Source organism: Chiloscyllium plagiosum, chromosome 10 (assembly GCF_004010195.1).
Source record: "Chiloscyllium plagiosum isolate BGI_BamShark_2017 chromosome 10, ASM401019v2, whole genome shotgun sequence".
In the NCBI taxonomy this organism is placed as follows: Eukaryota; Metazoa; Chordata; class Chondrichthyes; order Orectolobiformes; family Hemiscylliidae; genus Chiloscyllium; species Chiloscyllium plagiosum.
This window is the reverse complement of record NC_057719.1, coordinates 90,039,603-90,067,557: the sequence shown is the minus strand read 5'-3', so window position 1 is coordinate 90,067,557 and position 27,955 is coordinate 90,039,603. Positions and strand designations below refer to the sequence as shown.

The window sequence follows — 27,955 nt, the reverse complement described above, 5'->3', positions numbered from 1 at the left end:
AATCTAATCTAATCCGAGGAGCAGGGGAATCGACGTTTCGGGTAAAAGCCTTTCATCATTCCTGATGAAGGGCTTTTGCCCGGAATGTCGATTCTCCTGCTCCTCAGATGCTGCCTGACCTGCTGTGCTTTCCCAGCACCACACTCCCGATTCCGATCTCTAGCATCTGCAGTCCTCACTTTCTCCCAGATGGATTATGATAAACCTATACAAAGCACCAATTTACCCTCAACTGGAATAGAACAGATTCAGGAGAATGGCAATTTGAGAGGAGATTTTATCAAAGTTTTCAAAATCATAAACAGTCTGGACACACTAGATAGAGACAAACTGTTCCCATTAGTAAAAGCATTGTAAAGCAGAGGACATGGGTTTAAGGTAATTGATAAAAGAGGCAATGGTAGCACGTGAAGAAAGGGTCTTTTAAAATCAGAAAGGGATTAGAATTTGGAACACACTGCCTGTGAATATTAGATTAGATTAGATTCCCTACAGTGTGGAAACAGGCCCTTTGGCCCAACAGGTCCACACTGACCCTCCGAAGAGTAACCCACCCAGACCCATTTCCCCTCTGACTAACGCACTTAACCTATGGGCAATTTAGCATGGCCAATTCACCTGACCTGCACATCTTTGGACTGTGGGAGGAAACCGGAGCACCCGGAGGAAACCCACGCAGACACTGGGAGAATGTGCAAACTCCACATAGACAGTCGCCCGAGGCTGGAATCGAACCTGGGACCCTGGTGCTGTGAGGCAGCAGTGCTAACCACTGAGCCACCGTACCACCCCAAAACTGGCAACGCACACAAATGACAGCCGTGAGATTTGAACCCACGCCTCCTTAGAGACTAGAACCTGGATCCAGCGCCTTAGAACGCTCGGCCACACCACCAGCTGATGATGGAGGGTAGATTCAGTTGTTGAATGACAGAGGGAATTGGGTCATTATTTGGAAGAAAAATATCCAGACCTTCTGGCAAAAGTAAGGGAAATGGCATTAGGCGAACTGCTATTAGGTACTGCAGCATCTATACAATGAGCAAAACAGCCTGTCCTTGCGCTATGACTATTCTAAGATAGATTGTTAGAGCTGGACTTACATCAATTTTATTAACTGTTGGATCAAGATTAGCTTTCTTGGAACATTCAGTGTATTCTTTCAAACTGTCATAAAGTAATCAGTCAGCACATCCACTATATCCTTAATCAACGTATTGGCCACAAAAACACAAGCTTCCCATATTGCACCTGTTCACCCACACTTTCATCAAGTAAATTATAAAAACAGCTCATTTTGACATTTCTTAGAAGTTTCTTTTCATTCTCCGATCATACAGCATCGTTTTCTCATCTTTTGCCGTTTTTTGCAGACTTTCCATTAACCAGGAAGCAATGTGCCATTGCTTAGCACATTTTTCTTTGTTTCATGTCTCTTTTACATGCCTATGGTGTTTTAACTTGGAAGTAAAGCTCTGATACTTTAAGGATACAAACTGGTTGGATATCACATTTTGCTTTTACGAACATCTATTTTACCCATTAACAAATTTGCTTAGTTGACTATAGATGGTCATCATCTGGGAGATGACTGAAGTCAACTGCACCCAAATCTAGAAACTCGACAGTTCTCCCTTTCAAACATTTACTAGTATGCTTACCATATTATAATTACCATTTGATAAATCTTCACACGCGGTTGGCCTGAGAACTGAATCTGATTCATTAAAGCAACAGGAAGTTCTAATGTGGTCTAGCCTCTCTTTGTCTGAAGACATGCTGCAGGAAAACTACCCTGAGCACACAAAGATAGTCACCATCTTTCCAATTATTGGAAGCCATAGGAGATATGAAACCACATACTAAAAGTGCACTGCCTTTGAAACATAGAAAACATCTGCTCACCACAAGGAGAAGAGATGATTTGACAAAGCAAGAATTGCATGAAACACGTAAGGGGAAGGAAGCACTTACAACTGGCCTTCTTTCCGTGTGTAAAAGGTCACCGATTTGATCGTTGCCACCACCACCACCATGCACAAGGTGACTGGCACAAACAGCATGATGACATGCTTGGCCCCATATTTAAGGGTCAGTTCTTCATCATCACTCTCATCCTCCTCCTGAGTCTGCCTGCTGGCACTCTGAGATTGGCCATTCCGCTCTTGATAAGAGTTGTCATCACTTAGCCTCCTGCGGGCGAGATCGGACTGTGAAAAGATTTACGGGGGTTGGCATTAGACAGAAAATAAAAGTGCAACCATGTAAAGAAATATCTCAACAAAAAAAAAGTAATGTGGCATTTTCTTAACTACAATGCGAAAGTTTGCAGCTTTGGGCAGGGTGGAGGAAGGGGAAGAGCCTGAGTTAGGGAGGGAAGATGGAAAAGAGGAAGAAGGGAAGAGGAAAAGCGGGGAAGAGAAGAGGGAAAGTGGGGGAGGAAGGAGGAGGGAGGGAAAGGCAAGAGGGGAGGCAAAGAGGAGGGACAGTAAGAGGGAGGAAGGGTGGGAAAGAGGGAGGTTGGAAAAGGGGAAGGAGGGAGGGAAAGTGGATGAATGGGAGGGAGGGCGAGAAGGTTTTACGTAATTCATATCCTCTGTATAGGAATAGTAAGTGTGCCCCAATAGGCCTTGCCATATCCAGCTTCAGGGAACAAGTCATAGATGGACAAAGAATCAGTCTATCATTTTACTAATGAAGACAATTCTCAATGGGTGGAGCAGAAAGATAACTAAACAAAACAATTACTGCACACACAGGCTTTAGAAACTAAACACTATTCAGGAATTAATTCAGAACAAAAAGATCAGATTCTGAGTGTGAGATTGAAAACTCCTTACACCTCCGACATTTGTTCTTCGCCAGGATCTGGTTCAGTAATCCAAGGTGAGATTTCTCAAGAGTACAATCAGTTGCGTAATCTTACTCTTCAACGAGTCTTTGCTTTTAACTTTTTATTCTCCGACAGGGAGTTGTGTTATTCTTTACCACATTAAACTAGATTTCATACTTTAAATTCTTCTCTCAGAAACAAGGTCAGAGGAATTATAATGGAAAGAACCAGAATAGTGTTTTAATGAGTTTTGAGAAGATTAGTAAGTCAGGTTGAGGTTCTGAATGTAAGTTTACTCGCTGAGCTGGAAGGTTCATTTTCAGATGTTTCTTCACCATCCCAACACCCACAAACGAAGCTCATTAGAACATTATTTCAATGAGCCACCACACACTGCAGCACAGAGGAACTATGAGGAGCGGAGGAAAATCACCTATACAGCATATTCAAAAAGAACGGGTACCCAATGAACACAGTCCACTGATTTTTCAGCAACAAACCCAAACAAGCAGACAAAATCCACCCAGAAGCCCTAGCCACTCTCCCCTACATCAAAGACATCGCGGAAATGACTGCTAGACTACTCAGACCTCTTGGCATTATGGTAGCCCACAAACCCACCAACACACTAAAACAGCAGCTAATGTACTTGAAAGACCCAATACAGACAACAAGCAAAACTAATGTCATTTACAAAATATGTGCAAGAACTGTAACAAACACTACATTGGACAAACAGGCAGAAAACTAGCCACCAGGATACATGAACATCGACTAGCCACAAAAATACATGACCCAGTATCACTAGTATCTTTACATACAGATGAGGAAGGACACAATTTGACTGGGACAACACATCCATCCTAGGACAAGCCAAACAGAGACATGCACAAGAATTCTTAGAAGCATGGCATTCCAACCGCAAAACTCCATCAACAAACATCGACTTGGACCCCATTTACCACCGTCTGAGAAAAAGTACCGGAAATTACATCACCAACCCAAAGAAACCTAAACACATAATAACAAATCAGGACATAACACTAGTGCTTCACCGGAGGCTCATTGAAGATGTAACCTAGTATGGTGATAAAACATCTGAAAACGAACCTTCAAGCTCAGCGAGCAAACTTACATCCATAATGTTTTAATCTACAAGTCTTATCCTTAAGAAAATGTGCAATGTGTTCCCAATTTAATGTCACAATTCAATTGCCCAGTAATTCTGTTCGCACCATGACATTGGGTGTCTAATTTTCACGAAACCTTTACCTTGGCAATCAAGAAACTATCATTTTAAATCAGGCCCGAATGAGGGGACACAATCTATCACTTTTGTAACAAGTCACATCCTCTGTAACTAACTGGACTGTTCCATTATTAGTGAAAATAGCAAACGCCAAAAAAAATGAAATTTCCAGCAAAAAAAAGGTTGCATCTGTTTATGAGAAACAGTTACAGTAAAAAGAATTGAGAAGACTCAACATCCCTGAGTATCCTGTTTTCTCTCTTTCCTCCTGTGTAACACCCACGTATTCACTTTTCGGACAAGTGAGGTTTTATTGCAATATTTATCTCCTCTGCCATTTAAAAGTGTGCAGCTGGATATGGCAATAATAAAAGCTTTTAAAGTTCCAAAGTCTAATCAGGATTGAAATTGAATTTGTCCTTGAGTGAGATTACTGAGCAGTGACATTTCAGTCCCATTAAAGAGCAATGTTATACAAACTTTTAACCTAGTTAACTTATAAGCTATATCTATATGCATATAGCTCCAGGCATCTGAAGTCATGGATGTTGCCCCAATGGTCAGTTCCTGCTGAAATCCGGTTTAGAATGTGTATTAAAGCTGGGAACTGTTGGTCTGTGTTGTTTACTAATGTACTTAACCACTAAAATACCAAGAGATTTTCATTTAAGATATCTGTAAGGATTATATCTCTGATTTGTACAACCTTGATTTGAGACAGTTAGTGGGGTGGCAGGACAGCTCTTCAGAATGATTAAATAAGATTTCACAGAGTGGTTTGGGGAAAATCAGAATCAGGAAAAGCATTAGGCCGTTCAGGACTGAAATCAGGGATCCACCCAGAAGGTAGTGCAAATGTGGAACTTTCCAAATCTAAAATGCATGGACGCCTGACAACTGAATCATACAAGATTTTAAGATCATGGAATCATAGAATCCCTACAAACCATTTGGCCCAACAAGTCCACACTGACCCGCTGAAAAATAACCCACCCAGATCCATTCCCCAACCCTATTACTTTACACTTCCCGTGAATAATGCACCTAACCGACATACCCTTGAACACTATGCACAATTTAGAATGGCCAATTCACCTAACCTGCACATCTCTGGACTGTGGGAGGAAACCGGAGCACCTGGAGGAAACCCACACAGACACGAGGAGAATGTGCAAATTTCACACAGATAGTCACCTGAGGCTGGAATCGAACCTGGGTCCCTGGCGCTGTGAGGCAGCAGTGCTAGCCACTGAGTCATTGTGCTGCCTTTGTGGGGTCAGGGGAGGATAAATAAAAAAAGTGTCAATATACAAATCAAATAAAGGGTGCTGCCCCTTTCCAAAGTCTTGAGAGTAGGGATGGACGAATAGAACGAATGGAAAAACAGACAACATCACATTTCGAAGAATTGCTCAAAAAGTTTAATCGTTTACAAATATTTTCACCACCAATACAAGTCCATAAATCAATCCAGATTGTGGCAGACCTGTTTAGCTCTCACTTTCAGCTGTATTTCCTACAAAAAAAATCATCCTCACTACTAACAGCCACACGTACACACTAATAACTGACATTAGGTTGTTCAGCTCCTGCTCAACTCTAAAATTACAATGTCACTTTGGAAATTTCTCCTTCTGAATAAACAGCTTTCTCCTGTTTGTTGAGGTTCCAGGAGGTATGTGTCTTGTTTGTGTGAAGCAACAAAGCTGCCTGAATATCCAGTACATCAGGCACAGGGGCCAATGTAATCCATACTGCCACCTGGTCTCAGCCAGGAGCAGATTCCTACCTGCACAGCTCTGACAGTCTCGATGGACATGGCCTCTTTGAACATCAGCAAGGGAACACACTCATTTTCATCAACACTGTCCATTTCCGAACAGTCCTGCCAGGGTCTATAGCAAGGCAGGTCTTGTTAGAGAACAGGACAGCTGTTTGCCACTGAACTTTGCACAGGAGAAACCAACAATTAGGCAGTAAAACTTGCTTTTATTAAGTCAACATCATGTCCAGATCAAAGGATAAGACTGCAATTGAAATTAAGGACAATGCTGTAATTTGCTCATTATGTAAATCTAACACTTCTTACATCAACATGCATTTATACAGCATATTTATATGTTATATTGGTTAATAAACAACCTCTAGATTTTCACATCAGATAAAATTTGATGTTGAGTCATAGGGATAAAATGAGGAATAGACCACTCATCCCATCAAGTCTGCTGTCATTCACAATCATGTCTGATCACCTACTTCACCATCATTTGCCTGCGTTATTTCCATATCCCTGCATGCCATCTGTCTGGAACCTGATCAATGATTGAGTTTCCATAGACCTCTGGGGTAGAGAGTTCTACATGAGAATATGTATAGGGTATAAGCAGGCAGGGAAAGAGTTAAGTTTTATGAAACAAGTGGTTCAGCTGAGCATGACTCAGATCAGATAAGAACTTCCAGTTAACAGTGGGGTGTTGGAGGCAAGGGTAGTGGGCTAACAAGGTGGAAAAGCAGTCATTATGCAGAGCCATTTAACAATATTGGAAGCATTCAGTATGTAAGGTCAGTTTAACAAGGTGAAAAGTATTCATTATGTGAAGCCAGTTAAGGTTAAGAACATTTATTGTGTAACAGCAGTTGGCTTAATCTTGACCGTTGATACTCACTGATTGTAACGGTCACCCAATCAATATGCATGTTGCATTATCTAAATGCTCCTCCTTGTAAAATTGAGAATGTGTAAGCAGGCAGGAAAAGAGTTTTGTGAAACAAGGGGTTCAGCTGAGCATGACTTAGATCAGATAAGAACTTAGAGTTAACAATGGGGTGCTGGAGTCAAGGGTAATGGGTTAACAAGGTTAAGGGGAGGGGACGATGTACAGAATCACCAGTACACTAGGACAGGTGATGAAAAGCTTTAAAGAATGTTAGAAAAGGACAGAGAGAGACAGGGAGAAGGCTCGAAGAGTTCTCAGTCTCTACAGATGAAGGTATCACCACTGAGGTCAAGTTGGGGATTTGCAAGAGGTCAGAATTGAAGGGGTGCAAGGAATTTAGAGCATTGAAAGATTGGAGGTAATGAGAGATGGAGAGAAAATGGATACAAGAATGGAAGTATTAAATTACAGTGCTGCATGCCCTCATCACTGATGGGTGTGTGGGGCTTGTTGTTTCATCATAGAGGTTTTATTCATTTACAAACATTTAAATTTAAGTTTAATTAAATACTTAATGATAATTTGCCAAACATGTCAAATGGTAAACCTGGCCCCAACTCTCCAAAGTAGCAGAGTCAAAGGCCAAGGTATCAATTCAATCCTGCAGCAACAAATCCTGCACTGATGAACTGAATCACCCCAAACTCAACCACCATCAGAACTCTCCTTGGACCAATTAGTATACATAGCTCAAACTCAACCAGACAAAAGCGGTGAAAAGTGAGGTAAACCCTCAGTTAGTGCATAGTTGGCACTCAGACTGGAATTAGAGCATAAAGTGGGCCTCAGCAACTGATCGACTTGACCAAATTGTGTCAGTCCTGATTGTCAAACAGTGGAAATCATTCAGAATCCAGATAGAAGAAAACTAGTAATTTAGGCAATATAATGAAGAGAATCAAAATTATCCACCTCCCAAAATGTTAACATGCATATACATCACAGCCCAGATTAGCATTTACGCTAAGGAATATGAACAATATAAGCAAAGATGGCAATTTCACATCGGAGTGTAGCTAGGCCTACTTGGTTTCACTGACTCGGTGTGGAGACTAGAACAAGGCCAGCCACCACTCAGAATAAGCTGAAAATGTGTTGCTGGAAAAGCGCAGCAGGTCAGGCAGCATCCAAGGAACAGGAGAATCGACGTTTCGGGCATAAGCCTGAAGAAGGGCTTATGCCCGAAACGTCGATTCTCCTGCTCCTTGGATGCTGCCTGACCTGCTGCGCTTTTCCAGCAACACATTTTCAGCTCTGATCTCCAGCATCTGCAGTCCTCACTTTCTCCACCACTCAGAATAATTATGGATATGATGCTCTTGACTCCCACCGCCTTTAGGAATCACAAACTATGAATCATAAGCTATTTAGGAATCATAGCTATGAGCTTCTGATTTAAAGGTGAATTATATTGCAATACTTGGTAGCATCTCGTTAAAGAGAACAGTACAAGTTCCAAGCTGTTAAGTAATTTAACCTTGTTTATTATGAGTTTTCACAGATGACCTAGGAGATAGTCTGCAACAAATATTGTGTCTAAATTATGACCAGAAACTCAAGAAAGCTGCAACTGAGCTTAAAAATAAAATAAAAGAGGGCAATCACTTTTCTGGGATTACATTCCAGTCCTCCCAACAGTCAGAGGGAGATACAGAAGCAGGTTTGTATACAAATTCAGAGCTGTGTTAGGAATAGGATTATAGTAGCAGGAGGTTTGAAATTTGCTAACATTATCGTTGTTTGAAAGGGTTCGACAGGGTGGAATTTTTAATGTACATTCAGTAGCGCTTTTAGTGCCTGTTCAAAGATAGTCCTACTAGAGATGAGGCAGTGCTAGACCTAGGTCCTCGGGAATGAAGTCAGTCAAGTGGCTGAAATGGCAGTGGGCAAACATTTTAGGGATAGTGGCCCTTTAAAGTCATTATGGAAAGGAATAACAATAGTGGATTTTAGGAGGTCCATTAAGGAAAGAATTTACACAATGAATGGCAGGTCCCAAGGGAGGTAAAAACAATGACTGCAGATGCTGGAAACCAGATTCTGGATTAGTGGTGCTGGAAGAGCACAGCAATTCAGGCAGCATCCGAGGACAGGCAAAATCGACGTTTCGGGCAAAAGCCCTTCATCAGGAATAAAGGCAGAGAGCCTGAAGCGTGGAGAGATAAGCTAGAGGAGGGTGGGGGTGGGGAGAGAGTGGCATAGAGTACAATAGGTCAGTGGGGAAGGAGATGAAGGTGATAGGTCAGGGAGGAGAGGGTGGAGTGGATAGGTGGAGAAGGAGCTGGGCAGGTCGGACAAGTCCGGACAGGTCAGGGGATCGAAGCTAGGATGAGGTGGGGGAAGGGGAAATGAGGAAGCTGTTAAAGTCTACGTTGATGCCCTGGGGTTGAAGTGTTCTGAGGCGGAAGATGAGGCGTTCTTCTTCCAGGCGTCTGGTGGTGAGGGAGCGGCGGTGGGGGAGGCCCAGGACCTCCATGTCCTCGGCAGAGTGGGAGGGGGAGTTGAAATGTTGAGCCACGGGGCGATTTGGTTGATTGGTGTGGGTGTCTCGGAGATGTTCCCTAAAGTGCTCTGCTAGGAGGCGTCCAGTCTCCCCAATGTAGAGGAGACCACATGGGGAGCAACGGATACAATAAATGATATTAGTGGATGTGCAGGTAAAACTTTGATGGATGTGGAAGGCTCCTTTAGGGCCTTGGATGGAGGTGAGGGAGGAGGTGTGGGCACAGGTTTTACAGTTCTTGCGGTGGCAGGGGAAAGTGCCAGGATGGGAGGGTGGGTCATAGGGGGGCGTGGACCTGACCAGGTAGTCACGGAGGGAACGGTCTTTGCGGAACGGTCCCGAGGGAGTACTGGAGAACAAAAGGACATTGGTGTCCAAATCCATAGATCCCTGAAGGATCCACGCAGGTAGACAGGATGGTGAAGAAAGGATATGGGTGCTTGCCTTCATTAGCTAGGGTGAAGAATACAAGAGCAAGGAAGTCTTGCTGCAGTTCTGATCAGAAGGACACAATTGCACTGGTGAGGGTGCAGAGACGATACAGCAGGATGTTACTCAGGATGAAAAGTCTGAGTTATGCAGACAGATTGGATAGGCTGTGTTTGTTTTCCCTGGAGTAGAGGAGATTGAGGGGGGAATCTAAGTTACGTATACAAAATTAAGAGGTGCATCGATAAAGTAGATTGTGAGAATCTCTTTCCTACGGCAGACATGTCTAAGACCACAGGGCGCAAGTTTAAGGTGAGGATGAAGTAGTTTAGAGATCTGAGGGAAAGATTTTTCATCCAGAGGGAGGTAAAAATATGGAAGGCATGCTTGAGAAGGTGGTGGTTGCAGGTACTCTCGCAACATTTAAGAAGCATTTGGGATGAGTACTTAAAATGCCAGGGCACAGCAAACTATAGACCAAATGTACATAAATAGGATTGGTGTAATTTAGAGTTAGTTGGTTAGTACAAGCATGGCAACCAAAAGACCCGTTTCTATGCTGTACGACTTGATCACTAGAATGCAGATTCACAGTTGGACTTTGCACCCTTATGTGAGATAGAGTTGGAGGAAAAGTTGAGCGAGGAGAAAAATAACAGGGTAATGTTAGTAGGTGAGGAAGTTTAAAGGGGGATTAGGAGAGGAAAAAAGGAGTATGAAAGGACACCGGCAAGTAAAATAAAGGAAAATCCTAAGTTGTTTTACAAGCATTAAGGTTAAAATGATAACAAGGGACAGCATAGGGCCCATTAAGGATCACAGTCTAAACTAATCCTTCCCCAATATTAAAAGGAGTGGTCATGGTGTAAAAGTTTGGTGGGAGTGGAATTCTTAAAATGCATCCAGAACAACTTTTAAGGCCAGTACACAGAAAGTCCTACAAGAAAGGGAGTAATCCTGGACATAATTTTAGGTAATGAAGCTGGGCAAATGGTTGGAACATGAGTGGAAAAACATTTTGCAAACAGAGATCATAACTCTATTAGTTTCAGGACTGCAACAGAAAAGGACAGGGCTGAGCTTGAAATCAAAATTCTCAAGTGGGCGGCACAGTGGTTAGCACTGCTGCCTCACAGCGCCAGAGACCCGGGTTCAATTCCCGCCTCAGGTAACTGACTGCGTGGAGTTTGCACGTTCTCCCCGTGTCTGTGTGGGTTTCCTCTAGGTGCTCCGGTTTCCTCCCACAGTCCAAAGATGTGCAGGTTAGGTGAATTGGCCATTCTAAATTGCCCGTAGTGTTAGGTGATGGGGTAAATGTAGGGGAATGGGTCTGGGTGAGTTGCGCTTCAGCAGCTCGGTGTGGACGTGTTGGGCCAATGGGCCTGTTTCCATATTGTAAGTAAAGTAATCGAACTGAGGAAAGCTGATTTTAATAAAATCAGATGTGATTTGGCCAGAGTGGACTAACAGCAGATACTTTTGAATAAATCTGTCTCAGAACTAGGGGATGCATTCAAGAACAAAGTGTGGAGAAACAGCACCAATATGTTCCAAAAAACAAGGGGTGGGACCATAACATTTTCTGAATCCTGGATAGCAAAGGATATACAGTATTGGATTCAGAAAAAAAGTGAGGCTTGTCACAGATCAGAGGGCTCAAATCAGCAGAAGCCCAACAGGAATTTGAATGTGCAAGAGGAATTTTAAAGGGGGGCTTAGGAGAACGAAAGGATACTGGCAAGTAAAATAAAAGGAAAATCCTAAGTTGTTTTATAAGCATAAAAGTTAAAATGATAACAAGGGAAAGCATAGGGCCCATTCAGGATCACAGTCTAAATGAATACTTTGGATCGATGTTCATGAGTGAGAAGGAAGAAATAGTAGGGGGAGATGGCAAAAGGTTTCAATTATTCCCTGGCCACAGGACTGGAGGACAGCCAATGTTGTACAGTTATTCAAGGGACAAACCAGCAAAACGACAGGCCAGTCAGTCTAACCACGGTGGTGGGAAACTGTTGGAAGCAATTCTGAGGGAGAATTAATCTACTTTAGAGAGGCAGGGATTAATCAAGAACAGTCAACATGGTTTTGTCAAGGAGGTGATTGAACTTATCAACAAGGTGACAAGTTGTGTAGATAAGGATTATGTTTTTGGCATTGTCTACTTGGATTTCAAAAGATTCTGTATGGGAGACATAGCCCAAGGATATTTCGTGAATTGCATCCTCAATTGGCTGAGTGGCAGAAATTGGAGGGTGATGGTAAAGGGGTATTTTTCCAACTGGAAGTCTGTGTCCAGTAGGGTCCCACAGAGGTCAGCGTTGTGGTTTATAGAAACAATTTAGACTTGAATGTAGGAGACTTGATCAGTAAGTTTGTCGACAATAGAAAATTTGATGGGATGGGTAAATAGAGGGGAGACCCTTACAAGTGGATGTAGATGGGCTGGTCAGATGGACTGATTAGTAGCAAGTCAGTTGTTGCGCTTGAGTAGAACAAATAAGGTACGGGAATACATGATGGATAGTAGGACCTGGGAAGCACAGAGGATCAGACGGACCTTAGTGTGCATCCAGTCCATATCCTTAAGATATCAAGGCAGGTGGATGAACTGGTTAAGGAAGTATATGGGATACTTGTCTTTATTAGCCAAGGCATAGGGTTTAAGCGCAGGGAGTCAATGCTGAAACTGTATAAAACTTTGGCTAGGCCTCAGCTGGAGTACTGTGTGCGCTTCTCGAATCCACATTATAGGAGGGATGAGATAGCACTAGGGAGAGTGCAGAGGAGATTTACCAGGATTTGCCTGGGCTAGAGAGTTTCAGTTATGAAGGAAGATTGGACAGACTAGGATTGTTTTCCTTGGCGCAGATGAGATTGAGGGGGAACATGCTTGAAAGATATCAAAGTATGCTGGACATAGATAGAGACAGGGAGAACATTTCCCCTTGATGAGGGATCAATGACCAGAGGCACAGATTTAAAGTAAAGGTAAGCAGGTTTACTAGATGTGAGGAAAAACTTGTTCACCCTGAGGATGGTGGGAATCTGGAAGAGTGGTGGAGGTAGAAACCCTCAGAACATCTGAGAAGTATTTAGATAAATCTATGACTCTATGACACACTTGTGATGCCAAAGCATATAAGACTATTGGCCAATTGCAGGAAAAGGGATCAGAATATCTAAGTAGTTGTTTTTGACTCGGCCTTTTTCCATGCTGCATATCTCTATGACTCTACAACATAAACAGTGGTTACAAGAGCAGGTCAGAGGCTAAGAATCCTGCAGCAAATATTTCATCTCCTGACTCTCCGCCTGACTTTATGGGCGGCACGGTGGCACAGTGGTTAGCACTGCTGCCTCACAGCGCCTGAGACCCGGGTTCAATTCCCGCCTCAGGCGACTGACTGTGTGGAGTTTGCACGTTCTCCCCGTGTCTGCGTGGGTTTCCTCCGGGTGCTCCGGTTTCCTCCCACAGTCCAAAGATGTGCAGGTCAGGTGAATTGGCCATGCTAAATTGCCCGTAGTGTTAGGTAAGGGGTAAATGTAGGGGTATGGGTGGGTTGCGCTTCGGCGGGGCGGTGTGGACTTGTTGGGCCGAAGGGCCTGTTTCCACACTGTAAGTAATCTAATCTAATCTAATCTAATCTAAAAAGTCTGTCCGCCATTTGATACAAAAATAGAAATTGCTGGCAAAACTCAGCAGGTCTGACAGCTATCTGGGGGAAGAAAGCAGAGTTGTTTTGAGTCCAGTGAAACATTAACTGTCTTCCCGGCCTGTTGCGTTTTGCCAGCAATTTACTTTGGTTCCAGATATCCAGCATCCATAGTTCTTGGTTTTATTTATGTATCTAACCACAAGATCCAAGAGAGATATGCAATGAAATGCTGTAAATGTGTTACTGGAAAAGCGCAGCAGGTCAGGCAGCATCCAGGGAACAGGAGAATCGACGTTTCGGGCATAAGCCCTTCTTCAGGAAAGAAGGGCTTATGCCCGAAACGTCGATTCTCCTGTTCCCTGGATGCTGCCTGACCTGTTGCGCTTTTCCAGCAACACATTTCCAGCTCTGATCTCCAGCATCTGCAGACCTCACTTTCTCCTCATGCAATGAAATGCTCCCCATTTACATAGGTGATTGCAGCTCCAACTCATGAAGCTCGCCATCATCTAGGACAAAGGATCCCATCTAGATTATCACCCTATCCACTTCCTTCAATATCCACTAACGTGCTGTAGCAGCAGTGTGTACCAATTGCAAAGATGCACAGCAGCAAATCATCTACCCTCTTTCAGCAGTAGCTTCCAAACACTATCCTCTACCACCCAAAAGGACAAGGACAGCAGATACATTGGAACACCACTACCTTCGAGCCTCTTGCCATTCTGACTTGGAAATATATCACTATTCCTGTCGCTGGGTCAAAAACCTGGAGCTCTCTAACAGCACTGCATGTTTAGCTACACCAAATCACAGCAGCAGTTGAAGAAGGAAGCTCACTACTGCCTTCTCCAGCACAATTAAGGATGGGCGATAAATGCTGCCCACATCCCATAAATAAATTTTTAAAAATTAATCCCACAAGTTTCTGTTCAAGTTAAACTAGCGTGGTGGCAGCAGGGTATGAAGTATTCAGGCTGCTAGGCTGTCTGCTCAACACCAGGCCTGGTGTATCCTTCTTTCTTTTTCTCTCTTTATTAAGGTTGTCCTGAACTTCCTTTTTTTGTTATTTTTCTAACGTATTACTATGATTTCATACTTTTGAAGGTGTGTAATGCTGAACTTTTTTATTTCTTTATTTTTGTAATTTGTGTTTCCTAAGAATTTGTACTTAAGAATATGTAGCTATATGTACCCTTGTACCTAGGATGGCGCCGTGAGTGGTGACTTGTAAAGTTTTCACTGTACTCGTGAGCATGTGACAATAAAGCTAAGTCAATTCAAAAGTCAACTTTTGGGGTGAAAGTATTATCACGGGCACGCCCACCTACAGTAGACAGGTCCCCGCCTATAGGTAGATGTAGCTTCTAGCAAGCAAAAAGTAGGCCTGAGTGACAAACCACTTGCCAACAAATCAGTACCCTTTTGCTTTCATGAATATAAACTGTTGCTCCCTTTGGCTTTTTGTATTCTTGTGATTCTGTCTTGATGGTTGTAAGTTGAAATGCTTTGACAATGTGTCCTTCCTCAGCAAGACATTATGGAAATGTTTACATTTGAGGTGACAAGCCTATACTTGAAGGAGAAAGTGAGGTCTGCAGATGCTGGAGATCAGAGCTGAAAATGTGTTGCTGGAAAACCGCAGCAGGTCAGGCAGCATCCAAGGAACAGGAGAATCAACGTTTCGGGCATAAGCCTGAACTTCTAAAGCCTTGATTGAAAGTGCCTCCATCACACTCTGGCAGTGCAGTGCATTCTAGATCAAAATCACCTGCTGTGTAAAGCAGTTTTTCCTCAAGTCTCCATTGCGTCTTTGTAAATTCGTTTAAATTTGTGCCTTCGGATTCCTGGCCCTTTCACCAATGTGAACAAGTGTCCCCTACCTCTGTCTAGGCTCTTTGCAATTTTGAATGCCTTCATCAAATCTCCTCTCAACCTTCTCTTCTCCAAGGAAAACATTTATAACATTTGCAACCTAACATCATTACTAAAGTTCTGCACTCTCAGAACTATTCTTGTGGGTTTTTTTCTCCACCCTCTCTAATGCCTTCACATCCTTCCAAAAGTGTGGAAGTAGAAATGAATGTGAGACTCACAGAGGCTAAATCAGTGTAATATATAGGGGAGGCAATTGCCCAGTTGTATTATAGCTGGTCTATTAATCTAGAGACCCAGATAATGTTCTGGGGATTAGGTTCAATTGCCACAGTAGATGAAAATAAAAGTGTAAAATTAAGAATCTAATGATGACCATCCATGACCATAAAATCCATTGCCGATTGTCAGAAAAACCCATCTGGTTCCCTCATGTCCTTTTGAAAAGGAAACTGCTGTCCTCACCTGGTTTGGCTGACATGTGGTTGATGCTTAACTTCCCTCTTGACAATTAGGAAAGAGTAATAAATGCTGAACAAGCCAGTGGTGCCCTCGTCCACAGATAATAAAATAAACAAGATATTATACAACCTCCTTGCTCTTGTACTTTATGTCGCTATTAATAGAGCCTAGGATGCTGTATCCTTCAACCACCCCAACAACTTGCCATTCCACCTTTCATGATTTGAAAATAAACTCAGGTCCCTCTCCTCCTGCACACACTTTAGAATGGTGCCCTTCAATTTGTATTGTCCTTCCATGTTGTTTGCGCCAAAATGATTGATTTCACATTTCTTTGCATTAAATTTCATCCACCACTTGACCATCCATTCCATTAACCTATGTCCTCTGCAGCACTATACTAATCTCAACTCTCAATACTTTCAAGTTTTCCATCATTCACAAACAGTGAAATTGTGCGAAGGTTGAGATCACAAACTAACCTGACAGGGATGCGGGAATCCAGCGAGGGGAATGCCAAGGTACACAGAATATTGCGTGATAGACAGCATTGGGATAGAGAATAGCAGGGTAATAGTTGGGGGTTACAATATAGGAGGGTACAATAATGTCTAAATCAGGGTTACTGTACATATGAATGAATGCACTGTGGTAGATAACAATTACAGTTGCAGGTTAATGTTAGGCTCTAACAGAGACCTAGCTCAAACAGAGGCAGGAATGGGTGCAAAACGTTCCTGGACAGCATTCCTCTGAGCTGTATGGCTGGAAAGCCTGATGCATGGTAATTACACCTGCTTGTCCATTCAATAAAATTATGGCTGATCAGATTCTACATTCGCGTCAACACCCTCTAACCCTTGAATTTCTGCCTAACAAGAATCTACTCACCTTAGTCTTAAAAATATTCAATGATAGCATAATTCAATGATTCAATGATAAGCAGAGAGTTAAAATATCATACTACACTTCGAAAAAAAAGCTCCTCATATCTGTCCTGAAAGGGCAATCCCTAATTTTAATACAATGCTCGCTAGTTCTGAACTGACCCATGAGTGAATATCTTTAACATGTCCAGCTTATTCGACTGTTCAAGTTCTTAATACACTTCATTCAAATCATCCTCACTTTTCCAACTCCAGTGAAAACAAATCCAGTCTGTCCAACCTTGCCTCAAAAAACAACCCACTTATTCCAGGTGCCAATCTAGCAAACCTTTTCTGAACCATCTCCAATATATTTACATGCTTCCTTAACGAAGGAGATCAACACTGGACATGGTATTCTTGATGCTATTTTCTGGGTCTGCAGATTGTGAAGGAGCGAAGATGGCCTTTCATAGAGTGACATGCACTTCCTGTCAGATGTAGGAGCTTAAGGAGAGTTTTCATGTTACTAATTATGACTGCAGGAAGTGCCTTTGGTTGTGAATGCTATTAAATCGAATGGATCATTGGAGGGGCAGTAAGAGATAATGAGGAATTTACAAGAGCTAAGGGATGTGATGGATAGCAGTTATAGGAAGGGAGAAAAGTCGCAGATACAGTCAGGTAAATGGGTTAACTCCAGGAAAGGTAGGAGGTAATGCAGGAGTCTTCTGTGGACATCCCCATTTCAACCAAGTATGCAGTTTTGGAAAATGTACAGGGGTGATGGACTCTCAGGGGAATGTATTATGAACATGGTATTGAGACTGGCTCTAATGTAATAAGGGGTATGTCAGGTTCCAAGCCATCGATTGTAATGGGGGACTCTCTAGTCAGAGGCACACAGATGTTTCACAGCAATGAAAAACCAGCATGGTATGTTGCTTCCCTGGTGCCAGGATCAAGGCTATCTCACAGAGGGTGCGGAACATTTTCAAGGGGGAGAGGGACCAGCAGGAGGTCGCTGTACACATTGGAACTAACAACATAGGAAGAGAAAAGGATAAGATTCTGAAGGGAGAATATAGAAAGTTAGGCAGGAATTTAAAAAGGAGGTCCTCGAGGATAGTAATATCTGGATTACTCCTGGTGCTATGAGCTAATGTAGGTAGAAATAGGAGGATACAGCAGACGAATGCGTGGCTGAGAAGCTGGTGCAGGGGAGGATTCACATTTTTGGATCACTGGAATCTCTTCTGGGATAGAGGTGACCTGTACAAGGAGGACGAATTGCACCTGAATTGGAAGGGAGGGAGGGAGTTTTGCTAGAGATGTTCGGGAGAATTTAAACTAGTAAGGTAGTGGTTGGGACCCAGGGAAATAGTGAGGAAAGAGATCAATCTGAAACTGGTACAGATCAGTAAAGGAGCGAGTCAAACAGTCAAGGCAGGCAGGAACAAGGCAGAGAACAACATAGGACTGATTAATTAAACTGCACTTACTTCAATGCAAGAGGCCTTACAGGGAAGGCAGATGAACTCAGGGTATGGTCAGGAACATGGGACTGGGATATCATAGCAATTATAGAAATGCGGCTCAGGGATGGACAGAACTGGCAGTTTAATGTTCCAGGATACAAGTATTATAGGAAGGATAAAAAGGGGGTCAAGAGAGGAGGGGGAGTGGCGTTTTTGATAAGGGATAACATTACAGCTGTACTGAGGGAGGATATTGCTGGGAATACATCCAGGGAAGTTATTTGGGTGGAACTGAGAAATAAGAAAGGGATGATCACCTTATTGGGGTTATATTATAGTCCGCCTAATAGTCAGCAGGTAATTGAGAAACAAATTTGTAAGGAGATTTCAGTTATCTGTAAGAATAATAGGGTGGTTATGGTTGGGGGATTTTAACTTTCCAAACATAGACTGGGACTGCCGTAGTGTTAAGGGTTTAGATGGAGACGAATTTGTTAAGTGTGTATAAGAAAATTTTCCAAATCAGTACCTGGATGTACCTTCAAGAAAAGGTGCAAAACTTGACCTACTCTTGGGAAATAAGACAGGGCAGGTGACTAAGGTGTCAGTGGAGGAGCACTTTGGGGCCAGCAACCATAATTCTATTAGTTTTAAAATAGTGATGGAAAAGGATAAACTGGATCTGAAAGTTGAAGTTCTAAATTGGAGGAAGGCTAATTTTGACGGCATTAGGCAAGAACTTTCAAAAGCTGATTGGGGGCAGATTTTTGCAGGTAAAGGGACGGCTGAAAATTGGAAGCCTTTAGAAATGAGATAACGAGAGTCCAGAGACAGTATATTCCTGCTAGGGTGAAAGGAAAGGCTGGTAGGTATAGAGAATGCTGGATGACTAGAGAAATTGAGGGTTTGGTTAAGAAAGAGGTATAGACAGGATATATTGAGTGAATCCTTAGAAGAGTATAAAGGCAGTACGAGTATACTTAAGAGGGAAATCAGGAGGGCAAAAAGGGGACATGATATAGCTTTGGCAAATAGGGTTAAGGAGAATCCAAAAAGGTTTTTATAAATACATTAAGGACAAAAGGGTAACTAGGGAGAGAATAAGGCCCCTCAAAGACCAGCAAGGCAGCCTATGTGTAGAGTGGCAGGAGTTGAAGGAGATACTAAACAAGTATTTTGCATCAGTATTTACTGTGGAGAAGGACGTGGAAGATATAGAATGTGGGTAAATAGATGATAACATCTTGAAAAATGTCTTAATTACGGAGGAGGAAGTGCTGGATGCCTTGAAAAGCATAAAAGGTATACCCTAGAACTCTGCGGGAAGCTTGGGAAGTGATAGCTGGCCCCCTTGCATGTATCATATTTGTATCATCGGAAGTCACAAGTGAGGTACCAGAGGACTGGAGGTTGGCTAACAGTGGTGCCACTGTTTAAGAAAGGTGATAAGAACAAGCCAGGGAACTAAAGACCGGTGAGCCTGATGTCAGTGGTGGGCAGATTGTGAGAGGGAATCCTGAGGGACAGGATTTGCATGTATTTAGAAAGGCAAGGACTGATTAGGGATAGTCAACATGGCTTTGTGGGTGGGAAATCATGTCTCATAAATTTGATTGAGTTTTTGAAGAAGTAACAAAGAGGATTGATAAGGGCAGAGCTATATGGACTTCAGTAAAGCGTTCAACAAGGTTCCCCATGGGAGCCTGATTAGCAAGGTTACATCTCATGGAATACAGGGAGAACTAGCCATTTGAATACAGAACTGGCTCAAAGGCAGAAGACAGAGGGTGATGGTGGAGGGTTGTTTTTCAGACTGGAGGCCTGTGACCAGTGGAGTGTCACAACGATTGGTGCTGGGTCCACTGCATTTTATCATTTATATAAATGATTTGGATGTGCACATAGAAGGTATAGTTAGTAAGTTTGCAGATGACACCAAAATTGAAGTTGCAGTGGACAGCAAAGAAGGTTACCTCAGAGTACAACAGGATCTTGATCAGATGGGCCAATGGGCTGAGGGGTGGCAGATGGAGTTTAATTTAGATAAATGTGAGGTGCTGCATTTTGGAAATGCAAATCAGAGCAGGACTTACACACTTAATGGCAAGGTCCTGGGGAGTTTGCTGAACAAAGAGACCTTGGAGAGCAGGTTCATAGCTCCCTGAAAGTGGAGTCACAGGTAGATAGGGTAGTGAAGAAGGCGTTTGGTATGCTTTCCTTTATTGGTCAGAGTATTGAGTACAAGAGTTGGAAGGTCATGTTGTGACTGTAGAGGACATTGGTTAGGCCACTTTTGCAATACTGCGTGCAATTTTGGTCTCCTTCCTATTGGACGGATGTTGTGAAACTTGAAAAGATTCAGAAAAGATTTACAAGAGTGTGCCAGGGTTAGAGGATTTGAGCTACAGGGAGAAGTTGAATAGGCTGGGGCTGTTTTCCCTGGAACATCAGAAGCTGGGGAGTTAACCTTATACGGGTGTATAAAATCATGAGGGGATAGACAAGGTCTATGAATAGACAAGGTCTATTCCCTGAGGTGGGGAACGGTGGGCGGCACGGTGGCACAGTGGTTAGCACTGTTGCCTCACAGCGCCAGAGATCCGGGTTCAATTCCCGCCTCAGGCGACTGACTGTGTGGAGTTTGCACGTTCTCCCCGTGTCTGCGTGGGTTTCCTCCGGGTGCTCCGGTTTCCTCCCACAGTCCAAAGATGTGCAGGGTCAGGTGAATTGGCCATGCTAAATTACCCGCAGTGTTAGGTAAGGGGTAAATGTTGGGGTATGGGTGGGTTCGCTTCGGCGGGTCGGTGTGGACTTGTTGGGCCGAAGGGCCTGTTCCCACACTGTAATGTAATCTGTAATCTGTAATGTAATCTGTAATCTGTAATCAGAACTAGAGAGTTTAGGGTGAGAGGGGAAAGATATAAAAGAGACATAAGGGGCAACTTTTTCACGCAGAGGATGGTACGTGTATGAAATGAGCTGCCAGAGGGAGTGGTGGAGGCTGGTACAATTACAGCATTTCAAAGGTATCTGGATGGGTATATGAATAGGAAAGGTTTACAGGAATATGGGCCAAGTGCTAACAAATGTGACTAGGTTAGGATATCTGGTCGGCATGGACGAGTTGGACTGAAGGATTTGTTTCCGTACTGTACATCTCTTATGATGTTATGTGGTCGCATCAATGCCCTGTATGACTGAAGGATCTTTACTTTATTTCACTTGCTTTTTGATGGTTAATGCAGCAGAACACCCAAATCCCTCTGCAAATTAGGATTCTACAGTCATTCTCCATCTCAGTAATTCCCTGCTATTTTTATTCTCTCTACCATTGTGAGCAACTTCATATTCCCCCCCAATTATACTCCATATGCCAGATTTTTGTCCATTATCTCTACCTAGCTGATTTGATTTATCATTGTCACGTACTGAGCCACAGTGAAAAGTACACTGTTTTGCGAGCTAACCAGACAAATCGTATCTTACATAAGTACATCAGGGTAATAATATTGAATCCAGAATATAGCGGTACAGCTACAGAGAAGATGCAGAGAAAGATCAACGCTAATATATGAGGATCTGGTCATAAATCTGATTACAGCTGGAAAGAAACTGTTCTTGAATCGTTTGATCCTTATTTTCAAACATTTATATATCTCCTGCCTGATTGAAGAGGTGGGAGGAAGTATAACTGGGATGGGAGGGGTCTTTGATTATGTTGGCTGCTTTCCCCAAGATAGCAGGAAGCGTGGAGATGATGTCAATGGAAGGAAGGCTGGATTTCATGATGGACTGGGCTGCGTTCCCAACTCTAATTTCTTGCAGTCTTGGCAGAGCAACCATACCAAGCTGTGATGTATCTGGATTGTAAGCTTTCTATAGGGCATCTACAAAAATTGGTAAGCATCATTGTGGACATGCTGAATTTGCTCAGCCTTCTGAGGAAGTAGAAGCATTGGTGTACTTTCTTGACTGTAATGACAATGTAGATGGACCAGGTCAGATTGTTGGTGGTATTTACTCCTAGGAACTTGAAGCTCTCAACCATATTTACCTCAGCACCACCGACACAGGCCAGTACCCTGCAAAGCTGTGTACTCATCCCGTTACTATACTCCTTATACACCCATGACTGTGGCCAGATTCTGCTCTCACTCCAATTACAAGTTTGCTGATAATACCACCGTGGTAGGTTGGATCTCAAACAACAAAGAGACAGAGTACAGGAAAAATGTAGACAGCTTGGTGACATTTAATCCTGGGAAGTTGAAGTGCGTGACCATCTGCAACTCACCACTGGTGCAGACAGGGGTGTGTCCTCCACTCTGCTTCCTGAAGTCAATGACCAATTCCTTCGTTTTGCTGATATTGAGGGAGAGATTGTTACACCATGCTGCTAAGCACTCAGTCTTGTCATTGTTTGAGATCCGACACAGTACAGTGGTATCATCAGCAAACTTGCAAATGGAAAATGATGACACAATGGCTTTAATAGGTGTATTTTGTGGTGTTTTTTTTTTAAATAGAGATTTTAAGTCACAGGTTCTGAACTATTTATTGAAAGCCCATAAAGTAACAGCTTGTGGGGTCTTGTTTTTTTTAAAAAACGTTAGAACAATAGAAACAGCCTGAATGGGAAGGGCAAGCTCCCACAAAACCAGAAATTTGAGTTTTGGCTTTTCAGTAGCTGGGGTTGTGAAACTGGATATGGAAACTGTTTTTCCTCCCACAGTTACAATCAAATGCTCTCTTCCTGCTGCTGGAATTCCTTGTGAAACAATCGGTTTTATTGAATTTGCTTTACCAAGGGTATGCTTATGGATGTTACTATACTGGAACAGTTACTGTTGAGTAGTTAAATAATCTATTTTAAGTTATTCCAATTTCTTCTTTCTTGTTGTATTGTAACTCTAGTGTATGCATAAAGTGTTGAGTAGTTTGACCAATCGAATTGCATCTGGAACATAAGACGTGGAAATAAAGATGATTCAGGGTCTAGACTACCTTCTCAATACATTTTGAGGGGGTTTCATCTGATTCATAACAAATTAGGGGCCCTTGTCAGGATCAAAATCTCTAATTCCAGGATGGGATTAGGGTTGTTAAGCTAAAGGCCGTGAGTGGTAAGTGTTAGTGCTTTTCTATTTTGGTTGGTTTGACTAGGGTGTGCCTTGTGTAGTAATGGCTCTTTGAGTCACTACGTTTCCCTGGGGTTGAAGAAGTCAGTTTGAGAGTTTTAGAGATAGTAAGCAAGGTAATTGCCACTCCAAATCCTTTTAAAAATCCTCTTTGAAATGTGGAGCCATGCTCCTCATCTGACAGTTCTCTCATGGCACAGAATTATCAGACAAAGACAAATCTCATTGCCTTTTCATGGCAGTCAGCTACTGTATTCTGTCATTTCAAGACCCAGACATCACAGGCAACCATGGATAGCTGCTGTCAAACGGTAAGTATACAAAGGTAAGTGGGTGTCAAATAGGAAGTGCAGAGATAGTGATGATCGAGAGAAGAATGCCAGGTGGTTAGGGCAGAATGCCAAGTTGGTAAGAAATCAGCTGTCAGGCTGTTTGGATGCCAAGCAGGTAGGGGTATGTTGTCATGGGAAAGGGGGCCCATTGGATAGAATGTAGGGTGTCAGAGGGGTTATGATGTTAGGGGAGGCTGTAAGTGATCTGGAAAAGGTATAGGTGGGGGCGGGAGAGCTAAATATGCGTTATTTGAACAGTTATTTAGAAGTTAAGACGATGTATTTAAATTTTCCTGAGGAAGTATTTCCTTAATTTCATCGGGGGAGGGGGGGTAGTTTTAATGTTGGGCTGGTGAGTTGCTAATGTCTTTCAAATAGGCATAGCTCTTTCCTGATGAAGGGCTTTTGCCCGAAATGTCAATTTCCCTGCTCCTTGGATGCTGCCTGAACCGCTGTGCTTTTCCAGCACCACTCTAATCCAGAATATAAAGACAAACTCAGCTACTCCAGGCCAAGAAGAAAAATCCTGGGCCGAGTGATTTGTGTGTTTCCAAGCTCCTTATCCACTCTTTGTATCTTCTTCCTCAATCCTGAGAGTGTTCAGAGTTGGGAACCATAATTAGTGAGAACTGATTTATACACATTTAGTTATATTGGTTGTTATATTCCCATCACATCAAGTCAATTGAAAACAGTTTTCCACAAATAGACTTTACAACCAGAACTTTGTCAGACGATTACACACAAATTGGTCACTTACATAATGTGAGAAACCAAAAGGAACTGTGGATGCTGGAAATCAGAAACAAAAAACAGAAATTGCTGAAAAAGCTCAGCAGGACTGGCAGCACGTCACAGTCACAGAGATGTACAGCACGGAAACAGACCCTTCAGTCCAACCCGTCCATGCTGACCAGATATCCCAACCCAATCTAGTCCCACCTGCCAGCACCCAACCCATATCCCTCCAAACCCTTCCTATTCATATACCCATCCAGATGCCTTTTAAATGTTGCAATTGTACCAGCCTCCACCACATCCTCTGGCAGCTCATTCCATACACATACCACCCTCTGCGTGAAAAATGTTGCCCTTCGGTCTCTTTTATATATCTTTCCCCTCTCACCCTAAACCTATGCCCTCTAGTCCTAGACTCCCCCACCCCAAGGAAATGACCTCGTCTATTTACCCTTTCCATGCCCCTCATGATTTTATAAACATCTATAAGGTCATCCTTCAGCCTCTGACATTCAAGGGAAAACAACCCCAACCGATTCAACCTCTCCCAATATCTCAAATCCTCCAACCCTGGCAACATCCTTGTCAATCTTTTCTGAATTCTTTCAAGTTTCACAACATCTTTCCGATAGAAAGGAGACCAGAATTGCATGCAATATTCCAAAAGTGGCCTAAACAACGTCCTGTACAGCTGCACCATGACCTCCCAACTCCTGTACTCAATACTCTGACCAATAAAGGAAAGCATACCAAATGCTTTCTTCACTATCCTATCTATCTGCGTCTCCACTTTGAAGGAGCTATGAACCTGCGCTCCAAAGTCTCTGTTCAGCAACACTCCCTAGGACCTTACCATTAAGTGTATAAGTCCTGTTAATATTTGCTTTCCCAAATTGCAGCACGTCGCATTTATCTAAATTAAACTCCATCTGCCACTTCTCAGCCCATTGGCCCATCTGATCAAGATCCTGTTGTAATCTGAGGTAACCTTCTTCAATGTCCACTACACCTCCAATTTCGGTGTCATCTGCAAACTGCTGGTCACCATGAGCGGTTATTCATTCTTCCAGGCTAACCTTTGTCCATCCAACTGTTTGCTCTCTCTCTTTGGGCTCCATTTTACAAACCCCAGATGATACCAGACCTGCTGTCGTTTCCAGCAATTTCTGTATTTGTGACTCACATTATGCAAACAGCTCTGTTTCTTTGAGCATGGCCCTGTGCACTATCTAGAGAGCAACATACAACAACCTTGAATTGCAGAAGTTCCACAAACAACAATCAAAACGTCACTGTGACAATCTATTGGGACAGGATTCCTGGCTTCACTTCCAATCTTAAATATACCAACCCACCCCCACTGACAAATTAATTCCAACGAATTAACATGCTATTTCAATACACACTTGGGCCTCATTGACGTAAAAAAACCAAGCATTGAGTGATAACCAGTTCCATTTTCAAACTGAAACTAACCTCACTTACAAATCTCCAGCTCCCATTTCTATTCCCTCCCCACAGGCAGTGCATTCCACATACCATACAAGAATGATTTTGTTACTATTCAGTATCCTATGCCCCACCATTGCTTCCTGTGCCAATAATCCTAAATCTGTATCCTTTTTAAATGAACCTGCAGCGAGCAATGCTGAGATCTGGGCTGAGATCCCGCTATTCACAATATATATTAATGATTTGGATGAGAGAACAGAATGCAACATTTCAAAGTTTGCAGATGACACCAAGTTGGATGGGAGGGTGAACTGTGATGATGATGCAAAGATTCTTCAGCATGATCTGGACAGGCTCGGTGAGTGACCAAATCACTGGTAATGCAATATAAATTGGATAAATGAGAGGTTATTCATTTTGGAAGCAGAAACAAGGCAGCAGATTACTATCTGAATGGCTGTAAATTGGGGGAGGGGAGTCTGTAGTGGGACCCAGGTACACCAGCCGCTGAAGGTGCACCATACAGGTACAGCAGGCAGAAAAGAAGTCAAATGGTATGTTGACCTTCATTGCAGGAAGTCGAGTACAGGAGTAGGGATGTGTTGTTCAATTATACAGGGCCTTGGTGAGGCCACACCTAGAACACTGCATGCAGTTTTGGTCTCCTTTTCTGAGGAAGGATGCTCTTGAGGGAGTGCAGTGAAGGTTTACCTGGTTGATTCCAGGGTGGCAGCGCTGATATATGACGAGAGATTGACTAGGATAGGATTGTTTTTGCTGGAGTTTAGATGAATGAGGGGAGATCTCACAGAGAGTTACAAAATTCTAACAGCACTCGATAGGGTAGAGGCAGGGACGGCATTCCTGATGGTGGGTGTGTCCAGAATCAATGGTCACAGCCTGAGGACTCGAGGTAGACCATTTAGGACAGAGATGAGGAGATATTTCTTCAACCAAAGACTGACGACCCTGTGGAATTCATTACCACAGAAGTAGTTGATGCCAAAACATTGACTGTATTCAGAGACGGCTAGATATAGCACTTGGAGCGAATGGGATTAAAGGTTATGGGGAGAAAGCAGGATTAGGCTAATCAGTTGGACAATCAGCCATGATCATGATGATTAGCAGAGCAAGCTTGATTGGCCTCCTCCTATCGTCTACGTTTCCATGAGCAGTTTCTACTGCCAATCAAAACCCTTTGTAATTTGAAGTCGAAGAAACAATCAGACATAAAATGAGAAGTGGGTGGTCTCACCGTGTTTACTTGATGGTTTTCGGATGCACTCTCCGTCGGCTGCCCTCCCTGGAACACAGGCACAACCTGGGCAGGTAGTTCCGACATCAGGAAGATCCCAAACAGCAAATTCAATGTTCTTTCTCAGGTATGCAGACACCAATGTTCTCCTTGCTACAAGGAACCAAATATAACAGAAAAAGTGTCAAAAAAATTAATCTGCCACTTTCATTCAATTATCCTCTATCCTCCAGCTAGCCACTACCACCCCCTCCATTGTCAAGCTCTCCTGCTTGTCCAAATATTTACAAACTGGTTGTGTGGGCACAGTCAGAACTAAATACCTCCAATACTACTGACTGTCAACCAGCAACCAACCAACATCAAAACTAGAAATTTTGTACTACTTTCAAACTAGTGAAGGGCAGCTGACCTCAATTCTTCATGTCAATGATTAAAGTGAGTGAGTGAGAGAGAGATCATGGGTGCGAGGGACAGCACTTGCTAAAGTAAGAGAAATCCATTCCTGAGAGATATCAGTCAGAATTTTCTTATTTGAATCAATTCAGTTTTTCTGTTACATTCAGCATTTTATTTTATTTTGAAAATTATTTCAGATAACAATTTACAACCACAGGACAGTATTTCAAATGCTATATTGTTTTGAGTGGGCAAGAAGGGTTCAGAGGAACCAGATCCTGCCTCCAATGTTGATTCCTACAGGAATTCATGATGAATTTATAGTCTCAGCTTTCAAGAATGCAACCACAACTCGAAGGTGAGAACTAGCAGTGCTTCCCAAATACAAACTATGTACCACATCCTTGATCACAGCTATGAGCCATGCAATGACCTACTGGTTTTCAATGCGAGTGAAAAGTGATGCCTGAAGCAATCAATTAAAAAAAAGATCAAAATCAGAGGAGGTCACTCTCTCACTGACCCGGGGGGGGGAAGAGAAGGGAAGGGTCACTCTCTCACTGACCC

At 42.9% G+C, this 27,955-nt stretch overlaps 1 protein-coding gene across 1 annotated transcript in view; it reads right to left on the bottom strand.

Annotated features, from left to right (window-relative positions):
* The window catches only part of psen1 (presenilin 1), a 68,434-nt gene extending 41,275 nt beyond the window's left edge, over nt 1-27,159 (bottom strand). The window contains exons 1-2 of the mRNA XM_043698375.1: nt 26,990-27,159; nt 1,975-2,210 (exon numbers count right to left, since the gene is read on the bottom strand). Of these exons, the coding sequence (XP_043554310.1) occupies nt 1,975-2,210; nt 26,990-27,076 (323 nt within the window). The 5' untranslated portion in view covers nt 27,077-27,159. The remainder of the gene's footprint in view (nt 1-1,974; nt 2,211-26,989) is intronic.
* Nucleotides 27,160-27,955: the final 796 nt, after the last annotated feature.